Below are 26567 nucleotides of genomic sequence, written 5' to 3'. Positions count from 1 at the left end.
ATTTTGTCATCCTATTAAATCTCCCTGAATGAGGAGCTGCAGCAGTTGATGAAGGAAAGCAAAGTACATCGCTCTATAGACAGAGTTATTTTAATTCATCCAAACACACTCACAATCTCGAAAATCTCACCGAAACACAAACAGTCTACACATACATAAAGAACATCAACATTATACGACGAGGGGTCGACATTCTTAACCCGGTTTAAAACAGAGGTTCCTTGTACACCCAGTGCAGTTTAACACAGCGCCTGCTCTTTACAAACTGTAAACGGGTCGTTTCAAACAGCTCTTCTATAAAAAACATGCTTGTTTTTGGCTCTCCTGCTGGTTTTGCTTCGGGGAGAATAAAGCGTTGAATGGTTGTCTTCTCCGAGTTCGAGCCTGAGGGTTCTTCTCTTCCTTGATGTAACCTACGAGGAAACGAGATCTCAGTATCTCTGCGTCATTGTCGTGAGTTTTACATCATTACGGGTCGCTGATAACACTGAGGACATTGTTAGAATGGCAGCTAAATGATCCCTGAAGATGTTCAAATGTTCTGCTAATGCTTTACCAACCATATGAAAAGGGATGGATTAACGGTTACTTACCTCTTTCAACGCACGTCTGAGTCGATGGGAATCCAACTTCCCAGAAGTTTTCAGGAGTACTAGGAGGAATGTATAAAAAGCGGTGCCTCGAGCACGCAGATAACTTCTTCTGCTTTGCCTCTTCTGGGAGATGTGCGTAATACTGTTTGAAATAAACATAGTGACAATAGGATCAGCGATGAAACATGTCAGCGTTTCTGTGCTTTACGATCAAAATACTTACAATTTCACATTCCTTGCAGGTAGTGCCCTTCAGTTTTCTTCTCTCGTCTTTCTTGCGAACCACAGCCAAGTGTGCGAATGTTGGACGTCTAAACCCAAACGGAGAACATGTAGATTGAAGGAAATTGACAATGTCTGTGAGACTGGAGAGATTTTTCTGCATAAAAAAAAATATCCCAAAAGATGACAACGTTGACCCCAAAAGAAGCGATGAAAAGCTCCTGCCTGTAAGGCTGATAGGGGGCTCCTCACCGTGCTTTGTGCCCGTAACCTTCGCTCATAGTGTTTTCATGAGGATCTTGTTGATCTGGAGATTAAAACGGAGGGCATGAGCACAAGTTCAGTTCAAGAACTGACATGTCAAACACAAACACTGGTCAAATGACATGACAAACACAGTTCAGCTAAATCTAAAAGCCTACCGTCGTCCTCTTCTTCTTCTGCTGCTGCTGCTGCTTCATCACCGCCACGCTGCTGGCTCAGGTGTGAATCGTTAAAAGACTTGTACTCCCCGTAAGCCGTTGTGTCAAACATCATATCCAAACTGTCGTTGGCCTTCTCTCCCAGTCCTAGAGAAGCAGACAGATGAGACCTGTCAGCTTGTGTATAACCACACTGTAAAGCAAACGTTGTACTTATATATATATATATATATATTCACCAGACACACTGTCTCTTCTGTCCCGGCCGTTGTCCCCCCGACACTGCAGGACGCTGTGGCTGACCCAAGTGCGGTCAGAATCTACTAATTCTCCATGACATTCTTCTTCTTCTTCTTCTTCTTCTTGCTAAAATACAAACAGTGATTTCTTTGAGTCATAAACACAGGAGAGAAAACTGGTCACACAGTAAATGTATCACCAGATATTTATTTTTTTAACAATACAGCAATAAAGGGCTTTTTTTTTTTTTAATTCATAATGCATTTAGCCATAGTCTGTGTATAGATAGCTAAAACAAGGCACAGGAACCCAGCAACTGTTGTACATCAGGTCATGTGACTTTACCTCATCTCCTCTCCCCTCACTGTCGAACATGGACAGAGCGAGCGCCGGGTCAATGCTCCACATGGGCTCCACTTTGACTCTCATTCCAGCTGGGAAAGCAGAGTTAGTACGCTCACATTCAACTCAATGGATTATTAAGAAACACCTGAAATTGTACAACGTTCAGAAAAAACACTCGGCCAGCAGCAGGACAGAAAGCTCACCTTCCTTCCCTTTGTGTGGGTCACGTGAGGCGTTCAGATCCTGCTGGGAGGTTCCTGTCTTCCCAACACTCTCCTTGTTTGCTTCTCTAACGTTTGGCTTCTTGAAAGCAGGACTTGTAGAGGAGGACACATTTGGCTTTTGGTTGGAGGTCCCATTTTGTGCTGACTGATCCTGTTAAATGTCAAAAGAATCACATGACAATTTAAACCCCTACTTACCATGCCGATATATTACAGGCACTTCTATAGATGTAGGAAGTGTCTTTAAAAATGGTGTACACACACACACACACACACACACACACACACACACACACACACACACACACACACACACACACACACACACACACACACACACACACACACACACACACACACACACCTTGCTGTCCACCAGCCACTTCTTCAAGCTTTGATTGCTCAAAGGTGTGGAGCTTTGTTTGGTCAGTTCCGGTTGTACTCGTTCGCCTTCCTTCTGTTTCTCCACCTCTTCCCGGATGCCTTGTTTGTCCTCCTCTTGCACCTCCGGCTCACTTTCCTCCTTCTTCCGTTTGGCTTTGTTATTGGAGCCCTCCTCTGAGAACCTTTTGACGCATTGGAGAAGCGATGGGGACTTTTCTGTGGTCGTGTCTGGACCGCGGAACAGCGTTGATAAAGGGAATGAGCGGTAAGGTCTTCAGGAAGGGAGACAAATATGATTATTGGAATGTTTATTTGAATGGGAGGAAATGGAGTAAACCTTGAAAGCATGGTGGTATTGTATTGTATTGTAGTTTTGAAATCTAAAAGAGAATTAAGACAATTCATGGGGGGGTTGAGGGGTCGGGGTTGGCAGCATGCATTGCTGTCTGCCCAGAGTCTTTTTGAGTGTGAAATGATAACTTGTGATACTGTCCACGTAAACAGCTTATTCATCCTTACTTTAAACGAAAGCCATGCTTCCAGGATGTTCTTGAGCTGCTCTGCTGGCCTGCCGTCGTCTCAGTTTTCTGAGAAAAGATAAAAAGGAAATTACAGACACAATCTAAAGAGCCTACCATGGATATTAGGATATTAGGCAATAGGATTTTACCATTTGCTAATTATGCATTAATAAAGAACAGCTGATGTGGGTGTGATTGATATTAGTTTTGCAGTTATTTGGTTATAAACGAAAGCACTGGACCAATTGAAATGATGATGGCACAAGTGGTAGTTTTAAAAGAATCACCACCAGTTTTCTGCGAAAAGATAACGAGTAAATAACACTCAAATGTTTATGTTAAGATATAATTATTAACTTCATGCACAATCTCTTTCATACAGACACACCAGCACGAAGCCTTCCTACCATGTGAGGCTCGCCAATAAGTTCAAGGCCACAGGTTTCTGCTATCGCTTCTTCCAGGGTGAGATTCACAACATCTGAACAGAGACAGAGACCCCAAAACACCTTTAAGCATCTCACAGAAACATTTCTGTTCTTAAAACTTCAACTCTGAGAAATCCAAAAAAAAGAAGTTTGATTTTAGTCTAAAAACTCCAAAAAGTATCATCATGTCTACCATCCCTGCCGATCTATGATGCTTCATATCACGCGGATAACTATGTGAGGGTGAGTTTTCATCAATCAGTCCTCCAAGTAGAGAGGGCTTAACACTTGAATCTGCAGCAACGTCTCGTTCTATGCAGCCCCACCATGTGAATCAGGCTGTGCATGGAGAGATCAATGTTGCTCATCTAGGACATATGTGGTTTCCAATTCCTGTTCTCTGAGAAACTAGAAGTAGTCTTCCTGTTTTCATATTTATTATTCATAAAAATAACAATATAATAGGAGTACAGGGGATGAAGTCATACCTGACGTTTGGGATGTGTCCAGTTCACATGTGTTGGGTACAAGCACTTGTGCTCTTCCACGATTCTTTGTAGCGTCAACAGGCTCCTCATCCAGAACTTTAAAAACAGAATCAAACCCGTTAGAAGACTTGGTGCATTCAGACATGCGGATCAGAAAACAGTTTCTTTAAAGCTGACTGACCACTGAAGGGCGACTTGTTCGGCAGAGGCATCTCTGCATAACGAACGCGCTTCATTTTGTCGATATCTTTTCGTTTCTTCAGTTTGTTAGTAACAGGCAGCGAGCTCGTCAGGACTGGCGAGTCTGGGATGATGCCGTCTTCTTGTTCCGAGGATGAGGCCTGCTGGGGCGCTACGCTGGTAAAAGAACAACACCTGCAATATTTACCTGGGGACTGAACACCACAGCTTAAACCCTCCTAACTGGAGCTTTAAGCCTGTCCTCCCATCGAGATAAACAGAGGACAACCTGACCAATCAAAGCAGAAGTGAAACCACAACGATACAAAGTTGTCTTTGGGCAACTTTTACAAAAAAAACAGCTGATAAAATTTAGAAAATTGCATATATATTTTTACAATGCCAAAGCGAACATGCTGACAAAACATGACTGTCACACACTAAAAAGCTTACCGAGATAGCTTTATTCTTTGCAGTTCAGCATTCAGTTTTCTGTTTTCATTCTCGAGGCTCTCTCTTTCATTGTCTAGGGAGAACACACACACACAGAATGTTGACTTGATGATGGCACTAGAGCTGTTAATGTATTTCCAAAGTGTTCAGGACTCATTGTCCAAGTAACATGAATGTGTGTCTAAGACTGAGCTATTTCTCAGGTAAAATGAAAAATGCAACCTGCTGGTGGTGCTCCAAAAATCACCAAAAATGCACTCATTAAGATGCATCTTCTAGGCACTATGAATATCTACACACAGAGGACACTGACACAATCACACAGTTATAGCCATTTTATCATTTAATCATTTATCATAAATACACTACATGTATTCTAAATATTTTCCCATTAGCTTATTATCTCACTGCATACCGTCTTCCTCAGTTGCTCTGCTTCCAGCACAGCTTGTTTTTAAGTAGAGCTTCTATCCAACCAGCTTTGTTGTCATATATGTGACTGGTGAGTTTGTTCTTGTCATTGTGTTGATTACATTGATTTTGACTGTATGCATTGCCCGCAGCATAATGAGGTTATTAGGAGGAGGATTATATTATGTATTATTTATATATTATATTAGGACAGCACTGAAGGCCCAGGTATAAAACACCACTGGTTTCAACTCAAATGTTACTTCACTTTTCCCATTTGTTTATCGGCACATGACAAAAAACTGAACATTTAATTGAAATCACATCATTAAGGAAACCACAGTCAGCAGAAATGTGCAGTGCAATCATGTGAAGGTGTGACGATCTTCAAGAAGAAGAAGAAGAAGAAGAAGAAAAAGAAGAAGAAGAAGAACCATGCCCTGACCTTTGTCCTGGAAACACGTTTGACAGTGATTAAGATTTCTAGTGCGTCTATTTGATAATGGAATAATAAGAACAATGAGCAAACTCACTCATTTTGGCGATGACACGCAAATTCTGATCCTGGTTATTTTTGAGGTCCTCCTCTAAGATGGCGCATCGATCACACCCTCCCGCACAGAGCCTGGAAACAGTGAAACAAGCCGCTGGTCTTTGTTCCATATCGTTTCTGACAAAAGTTAACCCACCGGGAATGACGTTACCTTTCCTCCAGGCGACTGACGGCATCCTGCAGGGTTTTGTTTTGCTCCCTGAGCTGCTGGGTACGGGAGTGAAACACCTCAAGACTCTGAGCATCTCTGAAGAAAACAAATGACATGTAGAATATATTCAGCCTTTCACAAAAGAGCTCCTAAAGCCAGGGTAAACCATACTCATGTTATCATCATCATTACTTTAATGTTATACAGTGAATGACTCAATATACTCACAAATAGCGCTCCTTCTTCAACTTGCTCACTTTCTCCTCCAGTTCTATAAGCAGCAACACATGCCACGTTGAAGAGTGTGAAACACAAGGACTCTGACTTCTTTATAACCTGCAGGAACCACTGAGGAAATCCTCTTTCATCCACGTGCACTACATCATGGATCAGTTACCTTGAAGTGCATCACGATGGCTCTCTCTGAGCTGCCTCCATAGACCGTCAAAGAGGTCAGCCGGGTCGGGTGTTCCGCTGCTCGGTCCTGGGCTGCTCATCCTCCATTCACCGTTAAACACAGCGGGCCCTGCTACGACCTGTCAGCTTTACATGGGACAACATAATCTTTGTATTTCTGTAATAATTCGTGTTGTAATGTACGTTAATGTTGGTTTCTCAAAGTAAAATACTAACTAGTACAGTGTGCCACAAGCTCGGCCTTATTTTAGTCCTAAGCTAAGCTAACTATTACAAATGTTTATATTGAACATGAACACTATTTGGGTGAATATCCTTCATGATGTAACGTTGCCAATTTTCTTTCCTCGTGTCCACCGTGACGTTATTCCCTGTAGTTACCTCTCGTGTGTCATAAAGTTAAATTAACTAATGTCACAATATGGAGAAGAATAACTGCAACTAACAGCTGGAGGAGCTTTAGCTAGCGTTAGCTAAACGTCCACTCGGATGCTCTTCGTTCAGACATTTTTAAACTGAAACACGTTAATTCTAGTGTCTGTTGACTTAAAGTTGACTTAAAGTTACACAATACTAAACACTGAATTATTTACATTCCTCTACTATGACCTAACGACACATGATCGGGTTCAACGTCACGTACTCACTACTTAGCTTGACTGTAAACACAACAGCATCACAGCACTCGTTAGACACCGTTGAATTACACGTCAGTCAACAAGAGCAACACTTACAGCAGAAAGAGTAGTACTGTTCGCTAATATACTACTGTAGGTTAGTACAGTACGAGTATTCCCCTGGATGGTACTCCAAAACAAAATCCAATTTCGCGCGCCGAAATGCATGCTGGGACGTTTCCCTCCCTCCCTTCTTCTTCTTCTTCTTCTTCTTCTGCTATTCTTTCATCTTCGGCGCCCTCTCCTGTTCAACTTTATTTATGAACTATAAATAGTCATGCTAAACATTTTGGGCATACTAACTGTCGGAGCTATTTCATTAGTTTGATTATTTAGTTATTTGTTGTTATCTTGTGTATTTTTGTTGACACTAGGGGGCACTACGCACTAGACCGGGCACTGGTCGAGGTGAAGGGATATAGGTAGGAGGTGAGTCAGTGTCAGGTGATGCACCAGGAAGGGATGTGTGTGTGTTTTTTTTACCAGAGCAAGAGAGAGACTGCACAAGAAATGTTTGCTTTTGATCACTATAATAAAATCAACCTGAACTGAAAATCACAACTAGACATTGGGACTTCTTGCCTGAGTTACAAACCGACTAAAATGGTGCATCGGTGGTCTTTTGATCTTTGACAAAGAGCCACTTGAAAACATTTTTCCAGCACGTGGAGCCGATTCTGTCACAGCCGTTTACCGTACAGTAGAGCATCGAGGGCGTTTTGTCATTCCAGCTGCACAGGATAACAGCACGGCTACATTCCTGCGTTAGCTGTCGATCCAAAGTTGTCAACGTTTAACAGCTGGATTACAGATCACCTATCTGGCCAACAATACAACGTTTGGAGAATGTGGTTGTGCAATTACTCATGTGAAAACACATTTTCATCAATCTTTCACGATGATTACATATTGTTGACGATCTGCCAGGTGGGCGTTCAGAGACAAGAAGTACAAAATGGCACAATAAAAAAAAAGGGAAACAAAGACTATTCTTATATTTGTTTATTTTTGGTCTTTCTTTAGAATACAAAACAAGAACCAAAATCACAAAAATAACATTTACAAAACAGATTATTTAACTGAGGTGACTGAGGCAACATAGAAAAGCATGTCTGAAACAGTGATATTGGTGGGTTAGCCTGGAACCTTGAGGTAAAACAGCGAGCAATGTAAAAGGTCAGATATCTTTACTGTTTTGAATTAGTGCCTTCCATCAGTAGTGCTATTCACAAATAGAGTTTAACAATATCATGTTTTCCTAACATGTCCACAATTAGCGTGATTTGATGATGTAGTGCTTCAGACCTACCTAAGAGCAAATTGATTATTGTGAGATGTAGGCCGAATATTAAAAGGCGCGTCGCACTATATGGCACCATTTTGAATGGTTTCTATTTCAATCCTCATTTAAACACACATACAATATCTCTCTCTCACACACACACACACACACACACACACACACACACACACACACACACACACACACACACACACACACACACACACACACACACACACACACACACACACACACACACACACAGGTCCTACTCATCCACTCTCTGCACTCTTAAAAGGGTGCAAATGGTTTCCAAAACGTCCTCTACTTGTTCCCCACCAAGAATGCTTCCGGCTAAAATAAGTGAATAGTTAAAACATTGAGATCACTCAAAAAAAAAAAAAAAAAAAAGCAGGAACCCAAAGCTGCAGCACACTTTTGGAATAGTTGTTACTCTTTTCCTAAAAGGTTGGACAGCGCAGGAAAAATAAACCGCTCAGAATGATTAAGTGTTGGAATGGCCGTCAGTCACAGGCACAAACTCAAAGTCCCATCTTTCCTAAAATACAAAAAAAAAAAAATGGTAAGACAAAAATGCATACACTGCATCACTGAGAGAAATAATAAAAACCTAGCTCCAATTACCAAAACACGAAGCAGTGAAAAGAGTACAGTTTGGTCTGCGCATGTTTGTGCAGGTATGTTTTTGCATGAATAAACGTTTCTCGCCTGCTAATCTTTCACACGTAAGACATGGTCACTGGTGATTCAGCATTGCAGATTATTAATTTTTTTTTTTTTCTTTTTCTTTTTTTTTTTTAGATCCTTTGGACGTGTGCCTTTTGTTGATTTTGCATCTGTCACAGCAGGTAGATTGCGCTAGCATTACTTCATATATCTATATATACACATGCATTCAACATCATATGTATCCCCCAAATTAAAAGAAACAACAAAAAAAAAAAATACTATTCCAAACTCCCTTTTCACCACTTAATAGTTTAAGCTATAAAAAACCTGCATGACAATCCACAAAAAAAAGTTTGCATGGAGGCATTGCTGTTTGATGCGAGATATGCAGCAGGTTGTAGAGGTGCTGGCGCTGGGGTGTGACATGGAATGCAGCCTTATTCCATTGAGAGGGGTCATGGGGATGGGCCTATTCTTCACCCCCTCCTATCCAAATGGGCCTTGTTCTATGTAGTTAGGTTTTAGATTCACATTATGCTGGAAGAAGAGTAACTGGTTGCAGACGCTGGCGGGGCAGGTCTTCACCAATAGCAAAAAACACTGGAGTAGAGTGTGAATGCATATCTACCATCTTCTGACCTGCAGAGAAAACAACATGTGGAAACACAGACTTAACACCAGCGTGTGATTTTAAGTGAAGGTGTTAAACAGTAGAAGATGAAGCCAGAGGGGTGACGTGTTTTATACTAAACAAATGTTAAATGCATGTAACAATCGTGATCCCATATCAGAAGGATATACGACCAGCGTACTCACGCTTCCCTCTCTTCACCACTGTGGGTAGCTGTAGCTGGGTGTGCCAGGAGGCCGGTATGTGGGCATCGTGACTTGGTGGGGGTTAACAGACGCTGGTGATTGAGTTGTCAGCAGAGTTCCTGGGAAGCAAAGTGACCACAGAGTGAACACCAGTGCACAAGTTTGATATAATAGACGCAACAAAGAACGGCGCACAGATCTACCGAGACTGTAAAAGCAAACTGGGCATGCGTAATATTACAGGTTTATTCTGTTATATTCAACACAAGGTGGCATAGCTTCATATGTATGCATCTCTACAAAAATACAGATACTGGTTAAATGATAAAAAAAGATAAACGGACTCTCACCAGCTGACATGGCCATGGTGGTGCCGGCTACCATCCCCATGGCGACACTGTTGTGGCGTTGGGGGGGCATGTGCGGGGCATACATGGCCGCGGGCATCCCATTTGGCTGGACCACTGTAGTGTGATGGATAACGTGAGGCGGCGCAGCATACAGAGGCTGTGTGTAATAAGTGCCTTGCTGTTGTGACGGTATTAGCGCCTGGACCCAAGAAGAAGGAAACACCACGTTACAGTCCAAAACAACAACAACACACAACGGGACTTTGTTACAGTTAGCTGAAACCTGATGAAGACAAATCGAAACAAAGAAACCAGTTATGGCCTTGAAGTTTGAAATTTTGACCTATTTATTATTGCGCCATCCTCAGGCCAACCTGGGTAACACTTTAATAACGCAACCACGAGACAGAATCTGTCACGCGTCACTACCGACCTGTGCATAGGGGTTCTGTTGGGGGTAGGTGCTCCTGACCGGGTAAACAGCGGCAGGGTAGGGGTTGGGTGAAGAGGAGTACGGTGGGACAGTCCCAGTGTTGGGAGAGCAGGACATTTTGAAAGGAGTCCCTGGAGCGTAGCCTGGGTGGGAGGAAGACACTTAAAGTTAGTACCGCCGATTATTCAGTGTACGTCGGAAACTCTGAGCCGCTTACAACCCGAAGAGGTGTTGAAATCCTTGCAACGGCACCGACTTGTAAAATCTCCATTAGCTAATGTCGAGCCCAGTGCAAACACAGTCCAACACATTCTTACCACTGGGGAAGGCTGCGTTCGCTCCTGCATAGATGTTGTGATATGCTGGAGCAGCTGCTGCATAGCCAACAGGGAATCCAGCTACCATGACCAAAAACAGAACATACAAAAAAAAAAAAAAAAAAAAAAATCAATCATCTTCAATTTTCTTGATTTCAGAATATTTGATTGCAGTTAAGATATTTGCTGAAAGCATTACACATCAACACGGTGGACTTACCTGGGTAGCCCATACCCTTGGTGTTGGTAAAGGGGACCCCTGCTGCTGCAGGGCTGTAAACTGGATTCATGATGGACGTCTGTTTACGGATGCTGCAATGGAAAAGAGAATGTGAGGTTCAGAGAATCGACAAAACGACAAACAAAATCGATGAGATCATCCGAGTAAATGTAGCACAGATTCACGAGTCCCAGAAGTGACCTACGATACGGAACCTTCTGCAGCAAAAACCAGAGCAAAGCATGAAAGACAGACGGTCCCGCGATGCTGCCGATAGATAATAGTGCCAAGCGATGGTCTGAAATCTTGACATTTCCGTGACTAGAACGGTTAAAAAGGAAACTAAACTGTTGTATTGGGAACATGATATCCTCTGGTGAGGGGACGCTGGCTCACATGAAGTGACCTTACTAGGTCATAGTCACAACTCTTGTATTCACCTTCAAAGAGCTGTGTGCACACACACACTGATGACTGGACACCATCGGTATGCTTTTACACAATAAGCAGAACTTAACATGGACTTCTGCACTTCTTTAAAATCGTAGTTTTGACCCCCCCCCCCCCATGTATTAACTAAGTAAACTCTTACTACACCTTACTGTCTCTGTGTTCATCCACTTCTCTTCCATAGTGATGCATCTGACATTTTGTACCATACCGTGTATAGAGAAGCTGAAATATACTCCCTAGAACACACTTGCATTTTGGAAACATTTCATAAAAACAAACACTACATTTGTTGCGTTGCAGCAGTTTTACAACTTTCTAAAATCCCGTTACACAAGAGAAAAGGCATCGACTTCTGCTACACATGATGCTCATTAAAAAAAAAAAAAGAAAGATCAAAGTGCCCTCTAGCGGGGGTCCGCAAACCATTACATCACTGCACAGGTCTGCTGATTCAAGGACAATTTAAACAGTGACGGAAACGCATCATTTCCATACTTGATTTATTATTGTGAACCGACAACAAGGACGCCATTATTCTACTGTTCTAATGAGTAGATTAGCACCGTGTGTAGTTGTGGAGGAGTCCTACAAACCCAAATCTACTCGATAGTCTGACTTTGTAAACCACAGAGCAACATACAACCCGACTAATGCACTCCTTATCATGTGTTCAAACTGACAACACTTGAACTATATTCAACATTTTAGCACCGACTGTTTTCTTACACAGTCGACATGAACGGAGAGTGTGACGCAATAAGTTCATCTTTTTTTATTTTTTTATTTTCACAAAGTCCCGCTTGCTCGGTGGTTTACATTTACGCTCGTTAGCATCCGGCCTCGATCATCAAGCGGCGTAAAGAGGTTCATTTTTAGGAGACGTTGCCTGCAAAAAAAAAAAAAAAAAAAAAATGAAATAAAGATGGCAACCTTTAAGTAGAAGAATTCCGAAAGGTGAACGTAGCAGGCTTTGTTATCGTTAGCTAGCTTAGCTCACGAGCCTTGTTATCCGCACGAGCCCGCCGCTAGCTAAGTGTGTTTCACCGGACCGGGTCGGGTTCCGATGTGCGGACGGACCCGCTAATCACCTGTCCGACCCGAGCAAAGCCACCGGACTGTCCCCGGGACAGCAGTCAGATGAGGGGGGGGGGGGGTCAGCTTGTCAACAGGCCGCACAGCACTGGAGACAGACAGCCAGACAGCTGTGGTCCGCAGCAACGCGCGTCTCAGCCCGTTAAAAGAACCCACACAACCCGCGGGTCGTTTTTATCTGGAGCTTAATAAGCAGCAAAGACTCACTGTTGACCGCTCTGATCGTCCGGTAGTCCTCTCCTTTGGTCTTCTGGTGGAAAATTGTATTTAAGCTAGCTGCTGTTTTGCTCCCAGATGCTTTCGCTGAACTCTTTTGAGCATCTGCGTCACTTCCGTGTAGTGTCACGTGGCGAAAATAAACCATATTACGCCGCTTTATCGGACTGTGACCAGTTTCACTCTGGTGACGTGTATTTGTTTTTCGTCTTTACACACTAAAGCATTTATTTTATCGAAACTGTCCTCTATAGAAGCACGATCATTCATTTGACTAAACGACGTAACAAATCACATACAAGTATGTATTTGTTAGCAATGCAATTTGTATTGAGTACAGTGCCTTTATTATTATTAGTTTTATTGCCACACGGATAACAATGTGACAAAGCAACAACGTTAAAGCATTGTGGTGATTCTCCTTGAGCTCATTATCATGTCGACCCTGCGGTCCTTGCAGGCTATAGAAACTATTTGATGTTGTTAAGGGCTCTGCTTTATCTGACAATGTAGAATTACTGGATTTATCTGATTATGCATAACAAATAATGTAAACAACATTTTTTCTAAATTAAATTACATTTTTCTGTGACAGCACAACAGTCTGTATATTTGCTCTTCGAGGACCTTGACGCATCGCTTCCATTCAGCCATTGAACTGGGAAGAGTAAAGGGTCCATACTGTTGTGGTTTTACTGCGACCTGTATGCGATTTTATAGGCATAATGTTGCTATTTAACTTATATTAGGGGACGTTCTACGGTGTGCGGTAAAACTATTCGGTCGACTGCAGTCGTCGGTAAAGATCAGGGCCATAATGTCTGGAGCGGCCGGTGGGGGAGGAGGCTCCTCCTGTCAGGGCGCAGCAGCGGCAGCCAGTTGCAGCTCCGCCGGCTCTCCCTACGCTGCCGCAGCCGGAGGAGGCGCAGGGGTGGCCGGGAGGTTGCCGGCTCGGGTCCTGGAGCATGTTTTCTCGTACCTGGAGCTGACCGACTTGATGCGTTGCGCGTTGGTCTGCTGGCACTGGAACAACATGCTGGCGGATGAAAACAGCGAGGTGTGGCGCAGCCTCTGCAGCCGGTCTTTGAGCGATGAAGCTATGCGTTCTGACATCCTGTGCAACCTGCCCACCTACAAGGGGAAAGTAGGTCTACCGGCATGCTGCTGTTGTCTCGGGTCAAGAGAACCGTGATTTATGGCGAACCCAGTTCTAATATCTGCCAGTTTAGTGCTACCTGTGCTCTGCAAACGTAACGTGACTGATGATGTGGTACATTGCACGCTAAGGATACATCCATAAACAATAATATTGTATGCCAGAAGACCTTATCGATTAATGCTCGGTCTGTTATAAACATATTCAAAGTAACAGTAATACATTTGTATGTTTTTGTGATTGTGTGAATGTACATCACGTGTTTTGTTGTCATTAGCTCACATTAGGCCATTGCATCCTATTTTACATCATGGCCTAGTAGAGAGCTTACTGTTGCTGTGTCATGGAATTGTTGTTGATTTTCCATGGGACCCGGAACTTCTTGAAGGAACGTTGGCGGTCCCTAGACCACATTTTGGAAAATTAGTCTTTCATTGGAAGATATTGATCCATTGTTCTCAAATTATAATAGCAGCCATAATTCTGTTCTTATCAAACTAAGGGAAGATGACTTCACAGAAGCTTTGAGCTCTTAACTCCTGATTGGTGCAATACATTGTGTCCTGCATGGTATCAAAGCCTCCATGACCATGTCTCACCTTGTTTATGCATCTATATGTAGGATATGTTTCCCACATCTTTAGTGTTCACCAACAATTCCAAAAATATTTGATATGTATTCTTAATTATGATTTTTGAACCATTGCACTATAGGGTGGTTCAAACCAAAATGTCTTTTCACTAAAGCTGTCGTCCCCGTCCAATCGTCCTCTACAGCTCAAGGCCTTTCAACACGCTCTGAGCACCCACGACTGCTCCCGCAATGTTTACGTGAAGAAGAACGGCTTCACCCTGCACCGCAACCCTATCGCCCAGAGCACGGACGGTGCTCGCGGCAAGATCGGCTTTTCGGAAGGGAGGCACGCCTGGGAGATCTGGTGGGAAGGCCCTCTTGGCACCGTGGCAGTGATAGGCCTCGCCACCAAGCGGGCGTCCATGCAGTGCCAGGGCTACGTGGCCCTGCTGGGCAGCGATGACCAGAGCTGGGGCTGGAACCTGGTCGACAACAACCTGCTTCATAATGGAGAGGTCAATGGAAATTTCCCCCAGTGTAACAATGCGCCAAAATATCAGGTAGGAGCTGGAGTCACATCTATTGTTTGTACCCTCATCAGATTTTAGATACGTGTGGAATTTATTGCCCTATTAGTTGTTGTTGTGATATGCTTGTTGTTGTCTTTTTAAATGTATTATTTCTCATTTTTGTAATCCGGCAATGTGTAATTGTGTTTGTCCTCAGATCGGGGAGAGAATACGAGTGATTCTAGACATGGATGACAAGACGTTAGCCTTCGAGAGGGGTTTTGAGTTTCTCGGTATAGCGTTTCGGGGACTGCCCAAAGCTTGCCTGTTCCCAGCTGTCTCCGCGGTGTACGGCAACACCGAAGTCACCATGGTGTACCTGGGAAAACCTCTAGACGGCTAGACGCAAAGTAACCTGTGCCACCATTAAAACTAACTGGCCACTGGCGAGTGCAGGACTTTTTTTCTGTCAACAGACTGCAGACTGTGTTTGTTGCACCGTTTCAAAAGGTTTTGGAGACCAAGGGGTCATGTTCCTTCCCAAACAGAACAACTATTCACACACACAAAGAGAACTGTTGGCAGTTCTACTACAGCTCGACACGAGGAGTCAAACTACAGGGGAGAAGGAATGTGTGGGAACTGTCACAAAACACCTTTCTGTATAAGTGTGGAAGTGTCCACTTTTACAGTTTAGCTGCTGGACTGTTTTATTTACAGGATAGGGGAACATTATTTAAGTTCACGCGATTCGGGCTAACAGTCCTGAACATTTACGTGAGATTTCATGTCTGCTTAAATGAGGCCAAAACTATTGTAAACTGTGGCAAATACTCTCAGACATTGTTTTTAACAAGTGAAACAGTGGTGGTTATCGATAGCTATCTGTTGTATGAGTTAAAGGACAGTTTAACTATAATCGATGGCTGGAGTGTAATAGTTATATGCCAAATCGATGTGACCTGATCGCTATAGGCAAACATAGAGGACATGCGGACCAACTGTCATGCATGTGCATGGATAATGGCGTGAAGACTATAACACATGACCTTTGATATACCTGTCCAGTAATGGCGGAAACTATAGCTGTATCATGTTTATGTGCGTCCTTTTTAATGTGCTTACTGTAGTATTACACACTATTTATTTCTTGGTTTTTATCTATGGTACTATAGATGCTGTATGGTAATAAGGCCTGAAAATAAAGTCTACATGATGCCACTCTTGTAATAAAGAAGGTTTGATGTTTGATGTCTGCTTCTCCACGGCTGTCCGACTACATTACATGTTTCCAGCCCCGTGTTATGTTGACCAGCCACGCTCAGCTGATGTTTTTGGAGGCTGTAAAGAGACAATGCTGCAGGAGGACTGCATATTGTTGCTGTCCTGTGGGAACGAAACATGTATGAACTGTTCCTGAAACTGAAAACTGCTTTGGAGTTCCAGTACATTGTTTTCAAAGAACAGTGATATGAAATATATGGTTAACTGCATTAGGTATTGGTTACAAAGTACACAGAGTGTAAAAGACACATTTTCACGTATACAAGATTAACCATGCATCATACGGACGGGTTGCTAATGTGGTATGGAATAACATAGGCATATTCATAGTATACACCAAGCATACCAAGTCAAGGCTGTTCAGCTCTCACTGTAAGTATTCACTCTGTGTGGATCAGTGATGATCCTCCTGAAAAATAACCTGTGCTCGGCGGTCATCTTTCCCCTGGATCAATAGAAGTGTGGATATGGAAATATTGCTGTTATGGCCTGAAATATCAGCTGTTAAGATGCACAATAAATCCATTTGACGCTGAAGGCCTTTCTATCGTAGAGAACAGGAAGTTATACGGCTACATATTCAGTTTAACTTTACAGCCTTTTTAATGTAGAGATTAATCCCTGGCCTTCGTCCTAATAGCCTAAAAGTTTTTGTCGTGTTTCACATCAGGCGTGAGGAATATTTATTTACAATGTACAGGCCTATTTATGCACACTTTTGTTTTTAATCTACTGTAAATGCACATTTTTTGACAGATTAGCGGCGCGGCTCATAGAGTGTCAACGTCGGTAATCCCCTGACATCTTTATCGAGAGGGTGACATTTTTTAGATGATGGATTTCCATCACATTTTGTACAGACGTGTGTCCACAGCTCCATCATCAGGGTGATCATAACAGTGAAGATAACAGAAGTACAAAAAGAATTGAAACTTTCTTTCACAATGTGCATCTTGGTCAATGTGCACAAGAACCAAACGGGGGCCCCACTCATTAATAAAACAACGTTCCATCACACGACTTAAAAAAAACAGTCCCAGGACGGGTGCTACGCTTTCCCCACGACGCTGTCGAATGGGACGCTATGATCAGCTGTAACCATCATATGAAAGCAGCGCAGAGCAGCGTCCGTCAGACAGCCAGTGGGGCATCTCACATGCACTAACATGCACTAACATGCACTAAAAACAGCCCGGCAATGTCAACAAAGCAAGGAGAAGCTCTGATAACAACAGATACAGAGGTAGACATTACTCCACTATATCTTTAAATTGAGGATACTTGTTTTCTGCTATAATAATACTCTGAATGTTAAATACAGTCTTTTAAATTACATTATTCTGGGGAAAAATCCTACACAGGAAGAGATTTAACGAGAAATTACAGCTGTTTGTTTTGAAATATACTGAACCAGATCATCAGGACTCATGAATGTGAATTAACAGACATAAACAACATGCACCACCCACAGAAACTCAGCATTCATCAACAGGAAATGAAAGGAAAACACATCACAGCACTGGACACACTGTGCTGCTCCGGTTCTGCTGATCTCAGAGGATGACTTCAGTCACTCTACCTGTTGGTCTGCTTTTCATCCTGACTGCGTTTCTAACTGCATTATCTGTCTACCAGCAGTGAAGCACAACAGCGTGTTACAGAAACCATAGCTGGCTGTCTCTAAACAGCCTCTTCTGTTGTTCTGTATATTATCCCAGGGGTTTACATCTGCAACACTAGATTCCGATATGCAATATATACTGTCTCCACCAGGGGACAGTAACGCCCTCGTGCATGTCACGCAAATAGCCTTACGCCATAGAACACCCGGTCACGTGCACCACGACATCTCAAGAGAATAGAGGTTCCCCACCTTACTTTAGTTTTCGTTAAACAACATCTTAAGATATTACAGAACAAATGATGTATGCTAGAAAGATTAGGATGAAGAGAGAGTTACATTCATATCTCTTGTAGAATCTTCTGTTTACTGGTGGCTGATCAGAGAAAAATTAAACCTGAGTCATAGGAATCCTCTAAATTCAAGTATTTATCCTCATATTTGGTAATGTCATTCCTCATTGCTGTGGTGGTTTTAGTTGCCCACATCCTCACTCACCCATGACACTTTACACCCCAACTGCCACATCACCTCCTCAGCTCTTTGTACCATGTATTAATATGTCCTCGAACAGACAAATAGTAGGGAATTCATACTTGCTTTACACATATACAACCACTTATATATTTTCACCACAAGTCCAGTGTGAGAGCTGCTTTTCCATCTGTCTGCTTAGAATATAAGAATAAAACAAGTGGTGCATGCTGATCTATAGCTGGAAGTCATAATTATCAAATCATGATTAAAAGAGCTCTTCCCCTTCAACCGGACAAACACATCGCTCATTCATAAAGGTTTACCCACCCACCGTGCTCCGGTGGCCCACAGTGAACCTTATGTTGACACTCTTTTAATTTAAAGTTTCAGAATAGGATTAGATACACATTCATTGTAACATTTTCTACATTGTTATAACCAGTTGATAGGCTTTGTCTCAGACGTTTTACCCACATAGTGTTAGGATCGTCACACAACTGAGACAATCCTCCTCAACATGGAGTCGTGGATCAGAAAATCCTGTCGCCACCCAAACTTACAACAGAGCCAGAAGTGAGAGCTGGAGATGTCCTGTATGAAAACAGGAAGAAATGACCAACAAATCAACAAGGATGGCACCATCACTTCCTGATTCCTATTCCCTGTTCTCTCATGGGTAACTTGTGAGGAGAAAGAAGTTAACATGCAGATTTAACAAAGTTAAGAGTACCAAAGAAAGAGAGATAGAAACACATGCATGAAGGCAGACCAACAGGTAGACAGACACTTTGAGGAAGTTGGTTACTTAAAGTAGCCATGTTGGAAACATTTTAGTGTTGAAAGTAGAACGTTAGAGGACATTATTCACTTAGAATATGCTGCAGAGTTTTGGGTTGTGCTGAAAAGTGGGATCAATGTTCCAGAGGCACTGTGAGCCTTCAACACTTCACACTTAAGTGTGTCTACATCTATGTGTTTTGTAATAGCTGTTGCAGTGACAGGCCAAATATCAGGCAGGAAGGGCGTGTGTGTGTGTGTCGAGTGGTTTCCTCTCTCATAGGTTGGCTGATCAGAACAAGCCGAGGGTGTGAAGGGTGTGTTCTCTTTAGGTTTTTGTGGTTGCAGTTGAGCTACCAATCGTAGTTGCCTGCACACCATCATCACTTTCGTGGTGCTTGTGTGAGAGGGTGGGTGAAAAAAAGTGCGTTGTGCTGGTTGAGAGCTGTTGAGGCTGCACTCGCCTTCCTGTGGCCCCCGGTCTTGAGAACCTCTTTCTGATTGCAGCTTGTCCATGTGACTCGGGTTTCCGTTGCTTGCCTGCTTCCGTGAATAGTAAAAAGAGTCATCAGCGCTTCAGTCAGAAGAAGGAAGGCAGCCGAACCTCACACACGAGAACACTCTCTGCAACAGCGAGTCAACCAGCGATATGGTCAGGGGATCAACCGTCAGTGGCTTGGGAAATCCACACCTAACCACCAGCGTAAGTAAATGCACTGTGCATTAGTTTAGTACTGCAGTATGCAGTGTGCTAAAAGAAGCGAAAAGCATGCTTTGTCTTAAATAACAATACTGGACTTAAAACGTTTTGGTCTTTTGCACAAGATATCTTATTTATCTACTTCTTTTGTGCATATTGAAACCTGCTAGTACTCTGTAGGATGTCATAAAGTTACAACACATGTCAACATTAAAATATAGTTTTCAATATGTTTATTAGTGTTGCATAATGCATTATTAATGTTACCAACTTGCATGGTATTAAATTTGAGTAATGTCGCTGAGTTATGGATTGCCCGTTAATTAGAACTTAACATTTTGAAAAAACAAATCTCTCTTCAGTAATGCTGATTTTCAGTTTCACTCTCTGCATGTCTAATTAAATATCACACATTTTACTTTTATTGTAGTGAATGAAACCGTAGGCTGTCTATTTGTGTCCTTATGCGATGTTATGTCAGTATCAAACACTGGGTGGATCAATCACAAACTGGCCGTATCAAAGCAGTAACTCTCAGAAAAGAGAGATTAGTATTCTGCAAAACTGTTTGTACACAACAATGTAGTCAACTTCCGTCAGATAAGATATTCATTTGAACAGTTAAAGTAAAAGTGATAAGAACAGTGATAAAATGTTTTCATATAAAACTAGACAACATCATATACTATACTCTATACTTCATAAATCCACTAAAGTGTATGCGTACAAGCCAAAAAAGGAACACAAGGCCTCCACATCCAGCATGCGTCACGCAGTGGTTTGAACTGAAATTCGGGAAATTTGACCAAAATGCCCAGCTGCTGTATTCAGTAAAAAAATACAATATTATAGAAAAGACATTCACACATTTACATCATATTAATCAACTCCAGCTTCTCATGTTGTGTTTGGTCAACCAGACACAACAGCAATGAAACACAGATTTCATGTTGCGGACACGAATAATGTGAAAGCTCCGCTCACATGTTTGTCAAGCCGAACATACAAGGTTAGGAGACAACAGCTGCAATCATTTCAACGGAAAGTCCTCACTCGCAGTAGGAATGTTTGTGCCACTACATTGACCTCCAACACTTTAATGTCAAGCTGCCGTCTCGCTCCCCCAGTTTTGCATGAGACGAGGTGACATGGTGCTCATTGCAAAATGTCATACCATGCTCATCATCGCATGCAAATCAAGGCTACTGCATCTACTCATGGACCGATTAGGTTGAATCACCGATAGTCAGCAAACGTCTGTGTCCATCAATAAGCATCGTCCCTCTCTCCTTCTATCACCTTGTCACCAGTGAGGATGTTAAAATGCCAGTCCACGGGCTCACTCCCATCCTGCTCTGCTTGTTATCCATGTGGAGAATCCTGACGCCGGTCTCAAGTCATCCACAACACAGCCAGTGCCAGCTGGTAAGACGTCTCATTTTAACTCCACATAATAAAAAGGTATTAATAAAGGTTAAATTAAGAGTTTGCTTTGGGATTAACTCTATCTTTGCTTATCTTAAATTTAAAAAGCACAACTCAAAATGAACAGAGGTCTCAGGAACATAGGTAGAAACATGTCCCACAGGTAGGTAACCTCAGATGCACTTTGTTGAGAAAAGATAAGCATTTTGTTGTTAATGTCATCATTGCAACACTGTCCTCTGATGCTGCATTCAGTTGTTCTGAAAACATGAACTATAAATGGTCACGTGAACATCCTGCAGGAAATTACATTTTGTGAGGATATTTAGAGTGCTCCGACATTTCCCACTCTGTCTCATCAGGAAGGCAAATTGAGTAATTTAATCCATAAATAATCCATCAAAGCTGTTCGTCCACTGTATTCAATTATTTGTTATTTTCACACTAAAACCATCAACTTTCTAACAAGCCATACTGTTAGCGATCATTTAACAATGTCACATTTACAACATGAACAATTGTAGTGGATGGACACATTATTGATGACTTGTTCACTTTCTAAACAGACATGAAGTCTACGTTCATCAAAGTGAATATACATTTTGAATTGTCTTCTTAATGAATTAAGTAGCTATAGCTAAAAAGTGTTCACAACCTGACAACCCCCACATGTCTCTCATTAATGATTTATTACTGATGTATTAAGAAGTAATTAGTCAGTCGAACACCAAAGACTTGTTCTGATGTGATCAAAGTGCAGCTGAAAAGTGGCATCCAGAAGAGAAAATATATTAAAAATAAATCTACAACTACTGTGTGAGTGTATTCCCCTAAAGAGTGTGTTTAAAAGATTTTTGTTTATACATTTTATTTTTAGCAATGCTGTGAGTTAAAGAGAAAGTTCTCATGCAAAACTAATTCTAAAAACTAAAATAATAAAAAACATGTCAAGTGAGCGACGAAAATGTACAATTGTGCTTTGAGCTTAACGCTAACATCGGCATGCTAAAATGTTCACAGTAACAATGGTAACGTAACATTTATCAAGTTCACCATCTTAGTTTAGCCTAATGCTAATTAGCACTAAAAACAGAGCACAACTGCTGCTGAATCAATTCGTTTTGTGGGTATTTAGTCAAAGTCAAAAGTCAAGTAACGTATTGTGCACCAGAGTCATTTGAATTCATCCTTTAGGGACCTCGAGTGTGTGTAGCTAATTTAATCTCAATCCATTCAACAGCTTTTGATTAATTTCACTCTATACAAAAGTGGTGGGCTAACTAAAAAAAAAAAAATAAGGTTAAACAGTCCCTCCAAAAAAGGAAGCTTGTTGATACAAACGCACAAAAGAGTAAATTCAGCTCAGCCTCATGATTTTTGCTCCAGAACATTTGTTTCCCACGAGGAGACATACAATAAACAAACTTAAAGATATCTGCTCTCCATACAATAAACAAACTTAAAGATATCTCCTCTCCATACAATAAACAAACTTAAAGATATCTGCTCTCCATACAATAAACAAACTTAAAGATATCTGCTCTCCTTCTCTCTGCAGATACAAAGAACAGCTCTCTGCAACAATGGCAAGCTCTCCTCTGTGCCTGACGGACTGCCCGACAACTTAGAGGAGCTTCAGCTCAACTACAATCACATTCAAACACTACAGGACAACTCTCTCCTCCGTTACCCCTCACTGAGCACCCTGAGCTTAGCTTGTAATAGTTTGGAAAAATTAGAATCAAACACTTTTCAGCACTCAACATTGTTAGTAAGCCTCAATTTAGCAAACAACAATCTTCATATTGGCTGCCAAGAAACCAGCCTCGCATTAAGGACTCTACCCAGGCTTAGAGCTCTGGATCTCTCCGAGAATGTGCTCGAGGACGAAATGGTGGCCACGCTTCTCCAAAATCTGACATCCCTGGAGTACCTCAATCTTTCTGGAAACTTATTGCAGAGATTGGATGAGGCGTCATTCAGAGATCTCCACCAACTCAAAGAACTCGACCTACAGAGAAACATCATGTACGAGATCGCTGGCGCTTTCGACGGCAATCCAAAGCTCCAGCGGCTCAACTTGGCCTTCAACTATCTGCTTTGCCTGACAGACTTTCATATGACCCAGCTGGCGGTCCTCAACGCCAGCCACAACTTCATTGAGTGGTTCATCACCAGACCGGACCTTAACGACACTTTCCAGCTAGAGACACTTGATCTGTCAAACAACAAAATGCTCTTTTTTCCTTTCTTGCCTAACCACAGCCACCTGAGGAATCTTTACCTATCCCACAACAGCGTTAGCTTTTACGAACACTTGGCGGACAACAGAACATTCCCGAACTTCACCACAACTGTTGAGTTCTACAACATGAAGAAGTACACGGGCAACGTGACGGCTCAGCTGTGGAACGAGAGCCTTCACGGCGACGTCTCCTCTCTAGAGATTTTGGACCTAAGAGGAAACCAGGTGAAGTATTTTCCTGAAGGATTCATCCAGAAAATGCCTGCCCTGTCTAGACTTCAAATGTGCACAAACTGTCTGGAAACCTTGAATCTAGAGTTGGAACAGTTCTCTGGCAGCTTGTACGAGTTGGACCTCAGCAACAACATGCTGAACCAGATCGTTGCAGATAGAGTTGCGCTGACCGCTCTTGGCAATCTGACGTACCTTAACCTCAGTTTGAACAATCTTGAGCGGTTACCCTCGGGTTTATTTGCCTCATTGCCAAGCCTCAGGTCAGTGGATCTCAGTTACAACAATGTTGACATTTGCCGTCCTGAGGAAGCTGAGACCAGCCCAGACACCAGCTCAGAATGTGCAGATTTCAAAGACATTGCATCCCTAACGCAGCTTTATCTTAAGGGATGCAACCTTAAAAGAATTCCGTCGTCTGCGTTCAGTGGGTTGTCTCTAACGCACTTGGAACTGTCCGACAACCCTGGACTCATTGTCCAAGAATCAATACAAAGTCTCAGCAGAACGTTGCAGCATCTAGGTTTAGGAAACACTCAAATACAAGATTTAGACTTCTCCCATTTACACAGTCTTGAGTCTCTAAACATTTCAAGGAACTCTCTTGCCTATCTTCCCCCCTCACTTCTAAATCTCGACCTGAAAGTGCTGGATTTGAGGGACAACAGACTGTCCACTATTCCCTCTAGTCAGGCAAACACATTAGCCCCCAAACTGCACACTGTTTTTCTCACAGGAAATCCGTTCAACTGCTGCCAAACTGAATGGTTCAGGACATTTGAAACAACAAAGACAATCAATATTGTCGGCCGATCAGACATTGAATGTGAAGATCTCATCCGAATGACACACAGAGTGGAGCGCTCCCAGTCATTTTTTTGTTTGGAGAAAGGTGGTGAATCTATAATCTGGTATATTCTGCTTTTTGTACCCGTCTGTCTTTCTTTTGTGGGCATTTTGATCATTGTTCTGCTCTCCTTCAAGCCTAAAATGGTACAAACGTCAATCAAAAAGACTTGTTTGAAGCCTACATCTTACTGATACTTTATAAACCTTAAACAAATGTGTTTTGTACAGTGTAGTATTGAGAAATGTAAATGAATGTACGTACGTTGGCAATAAATTCAATTAATTGTAAAACTGTCTACAACAATGAAGGAATATTTCTATGATATCTATTCAAGTAAGGGGGCATTCACTTTTTGGCAATGCTGTGCTGTTGACGTGTGATTAAAAAAACCAGACCCCTTGCCCGATACCCCAATATAACAATGTGGCTGCGTTCTTGTGTGTGTGTGTGTGTGTGTGTGTGTGTGTGTGCAAACATATGCAGAAGTAGTGTGATGCAAGTTGTTGCTATAAGCAGCAGAGGAAACATGAAATTTCCTGTTTTGCTAAGATGTGCAGGAACTGCCCAGTTCAGAATCTCAAAGAGGGGGGTTTTGAGGTTTCCTTCCCATCAGGGGGACACAGATGCAACATAGGCATGAACGTTCAGTGTGTCAGAACAGCTATCATAATAAACCTGACAATCCCTTTTTTGTTTTACAGTTGTGTGCATGCGTGTTGTTTCTCAGGAGTCGGAGGCTGGTAGATCAGTGTGTCGCTGTGCACGGTGCAGAAGGCCTAACCAGAAAGTAACCAGAATACCGCTGTGGTGATGCTCAGGGTCACGGTGGTTGGAACATAAAAAAGAGAAACAGGAGAAAAACCAAGAAACTTCATAATTTTGACATATCTTTTATGACAAAGTCATCAAAGTCAGAACATGTTTTTTGTTGGTGTTCATCTGCAGAACAGGGAGGATTGGTTGTGAGCATGCAGCAGCTGACTACAGGTGGAGGAACAGGCTAGTGAGTTGAAGGTTTCTGTTTGAACATCTTTAGCCAAACTTAAGTTAAGAATAAGTAGTGTGAACAATGACTCATCTTGCACTTCTGGATTTATTTCAACTTGACACCAGCGTAAGTCTATTTGAAGCAAAAGTACCAGCAAACATCTTGCAAATATCTTTCTATCAGGAAATTCACAGCAGGTTCTGACGAAGCGGCTCAAGAGTCTGATCCTATTTGGAAAGACTTGACGTCAAGAATTCATCATTTGCGGAAGGCCCTTCTCAACTGGTCACAGATTGTTGACCGAGGGGAATTTCATTTGATTACTCAGCTATATCGAGTCAGAAGTTAGAAGACAACGATGTAAAAGAGGTTAGAGGACATTCACACAACACGGCAGCCACACTTTGATACCTCTGTATCTAACTTAGCATGGAGTATAAATGCAATACATGTGATTGCACAAGCCATATTCAGCGGTGGGTGGGGAGAAAACATAAATGTGAATTATATCACCACCCAGTCGACTTTGTAGTGTGGACAGAGCACAGAACATTTGCAAAGCACACATAAATGCAACGGATTTGTTATTGCAAAACAACCAGCTGTGGGTTAGGGGTCCGCACTTAAAGTGAACAACCAAATATATATATACCACAGTATTCTAAACAGTGCGGCTCAGTGGTTGCAGTTTCTCACAGATAAATGCAAAAGTGAATGGAGAAGTGAAATTTCAGCTTCAGTGACCACTTAATGTGATTCTTTTGTGTAGCATTCTGACAGAGGGCGAGTACTGTGCTACATCTGAGCTGGATCTATACTGCCCTCCCTTGGTTCCCCCAATGATCGACCCCCCCCCCCCCCCCCCCCACATGTGCCTTCTTTGATGCCCCTTTAGTAGATGAATTGTATGACAAGATAACACGAAAGAAAATTCATCTTGTCAGGCTTCTAGTAATGCTTTAGTGTCCAGCCAGCCAGTGACCGGACCAATCAGCGTCCAGTGAGGAGCGACTGTTCCTTCTAAAACAACAAGGGCGGTTCCTTAAGAGGTTAGCGTATATTTATATATACAGTATATATAAATATATATATATGCACAAATTGCAGCTGAGACTACAGTGTGAACCAGCAACCTCAGCAAACACATCAGAT

General features: G+C 42.3%; 4 protein-coding genes across 7 annotated transcripts; 2 read left to right on the top strand and 2 right to left on the bottom strand.

The window, feature by feature from the left end:
- Positions 1 to 76: 76 nt before the first annotated feature.
- On the bottom strand, positions 77 to 7099 carry rbbp8 (retinoblastoma binding protein 8). Of its 3 annotated transcripts, none has more exons than XM_068710093.1 (19): positions 6676 to 7099; positions 6013 to 6158; positions 5844 to 5886; positions 5616 to 5711; positions 5445 to 5536; positions 4501 to 4573; positions 4049 to 4224; positions 3868 to 3963; positions 3359 to 3432; positions 2950 to 3017; positions 2411 to 2702; positions 2026 to 2197; positions 1823 to 1911; positions 1477 to 1603; positions 1238 to 1384; positions 1068 to 1122; positions 817 to 904; positions 594 to 735; positions 77 to 413 (listed from the first exon to the last, which is right to left on the bottom strand). In XM_068710093.1, exons 2-19 carry the CDS (start codon positions 6110 to 6112, stop codon positions 295 to 297), a joined length of 2049 nt encoding a protein of 682 aa, XP_068566194.1. In that variant the 5' UTR covers positions 6113 to 6158; positions 6676 to 7099; the 3' UTR covers positions 77 to 294. The 3 variants fall into 3 exon arrangements, with proteins under 3 accessions (XP_068566194.1, XP_068566192.1, XP_068566193.1); XM_068710091.1 differs by having other exon boundaries at positions 6767 to 7099; XM_068710092.1 differs by having other exon boundaries at positions 6013 to 7099.
- A 597-nt stretch (positions 7100 to 7696) lies between these two features.
- fam168b (family with sequence similarity 168 member B) lies at positions 7697 to 12696 on the bottom strand. Of its 2 annotated transcripts, none has more exons than XM_068710083.1 (7): positions 12570 to 12696; positions 10818 to 10909; positions 10598 to 10678; positions 10281 to 10423; positions 9848 to 10046; positions 9498 to 9616; positions 7697 to 9320 (listed from the first exon to the last, which is right to left on the bottom strand). In XM_068710083.1, the coding sequence occupies exons 2-6, from the start codon at positions 10885 to 10887 to the stop codon at positions 9510 to 9512; spliced, it is 600 nt and encodes a 199-aa protein (XP_068566184.1). In that variant the 5' UTR covers positions 10888 to 10909; positions 12570 to 12696; the 3' UTR covers positions 7697 to 9320; positions 9498 to 9509. The 2 variants fall into 2 exon arrangements, with proteins under 2 accessions (XP_068566184.1, XP_068566185.1); XM_068710084.1 differs by lacking the exon at positions 12570 to 12696 and adding an exon at positions 12201 to 12384.
- Positions 12697 to 13229: 533 nt separating this feature from the next.
- On the top strand, positions 13230 to 16068 carry fbxo45 (F-box protein 45). Its single transcript, XM_068709523.1, has 3 exons — positions 13230 to 13722; positions 14512 to 14868; positions 15035 to 16068. The coding sequence occupies exons 1-3, from the start codon at positions 13396 to 13398 to the stop codon at positions 15218 to 15220; spliced, it is 870 nt and encodes a 289-aa protein (XP_068565624.1). The 5' UTR covers positions 13230 to 13395; the 3' UTR covers positions 15221 to 16068.
- A 3316-nt stretch (positions 16069 to 19384) lies between these two features.
- nrros (negative regulator of reactive oxygen species) lies at positions 19385 to 25127 on the top strand. Its single transcript, XM_068710082.1, has 3 exons — positions 19385 to 19679; positions 20987 to 21101; positions 22660 to 25127. The coding sequence occupies exons 2-3, from the start codon at positions 21000 to 21002 to the stop codon at positions 24616 to 24618; spliced, it is 2061 nt and encodes a 686-aa protein (XP_068566183.1). The 5' UTR covers positions 19385 to 19679; positions 20987 to 20999; the 3' UTR covers positions 24619 to 25127.
- The last annotated feature ends 1440 nt before the right edge of the window (positions 25128 to 26567 follow it).

The sequence above is a fragment of the Cebidichthys violaceus genome, unplaced genomic scaffold, assembly GCF_023349555.1.
Source record: "Cebidichthys violaceus isolate CVI_PGR_0920_01 unplaced genomic scaffold, fCebVio1.0.p SCAF_15, whole genome shotgun sequence".
NCBI lineage: Eukaryota > Metazoa > Chordata > Actinopteri > Perciformes > Stichaeidae > Cebidichthys > Cebidichthys violaceus.
Note: the sequence above shows the minus strand (reverse complement) of the source record. Positions and strands in the feature narration are given on the sequence as shown.

Coding starts and splice junctions, on each gene's coding strand:
- rbbp8 (XM_068710092.1), bottom strand. CDS start 6,112: ATGAGCAGCCCAGGACCGAGCAGCGGAACACCCGACCCGGCTGACCTC. Junction 5,537..5,615: donor GTCAGTCGCCTGGAGGAAAG/GTAACGTCATTC, acceptor CACTGTTTCCAG/GCTCTGTGCGGGAGGGTGTG. Junction 1,123..1,237: donor AGAAGAAGAAGAGGACGACG/GTAGGCTTTTAG, acceptor TTTAATCTCCAG/ATCAACAAGATCCTCATGAA.
- fam168b (XM_068710083.1), bottom strand. CDS start 10,887: ATGAATCCAGTTTACAGCCCTGCAGCAGCAGGGGTCCCCTTTACCAAC. Junction 10,424..10,597: donor GAACGCAGCCTTCCCCAGTG/GTAAGAATGTGT, acceptor CCTCCCACCCAG/GCTACGCTCCAGGGACTCCT. Junction 10,047..10,280: donor AACAGAACCCCTATGCACAG/GTCGGTAGTGAC, acceptor TCTTGGGTCCAG/GCGCTAATACCGTCACAACA.
- fbxo45 (XM_068709523.1), top strand. CDS start 13,396: ATGTCTGGAGCGGCCGGTGGGGGAGGAGGCTCCTCCTGTCAGGGCGCA. Junction 13,723..14,511: donor TGCCCACCTACAAGGGGAAA/GTAGGTCTACCG, acceptor CGTCCTCTACAG/CTCAAGGCCTTTCAACACGC. Junction 14,869..15,034: donor ACAATGCGCCAAAATATCAG/GTAGGAGCTGGA, acceptor GTTTGTCCTCAG/ATCGGGGAGAGAATACGAGT.
- nrros (XM_068710082.1), top strand. CDS start 21,000: ATGCCAGTCCACGGGCTCACTCCCATCCTGCTCTGCTTGTTATCCATG. Junction 21,102..22,659: donor AACACAGCCAGTGCCAGCTG/GTAAGACGTCTC, acceptor TTCTCTCTGCAG/ATACAAAGAACAGCTCTCTG.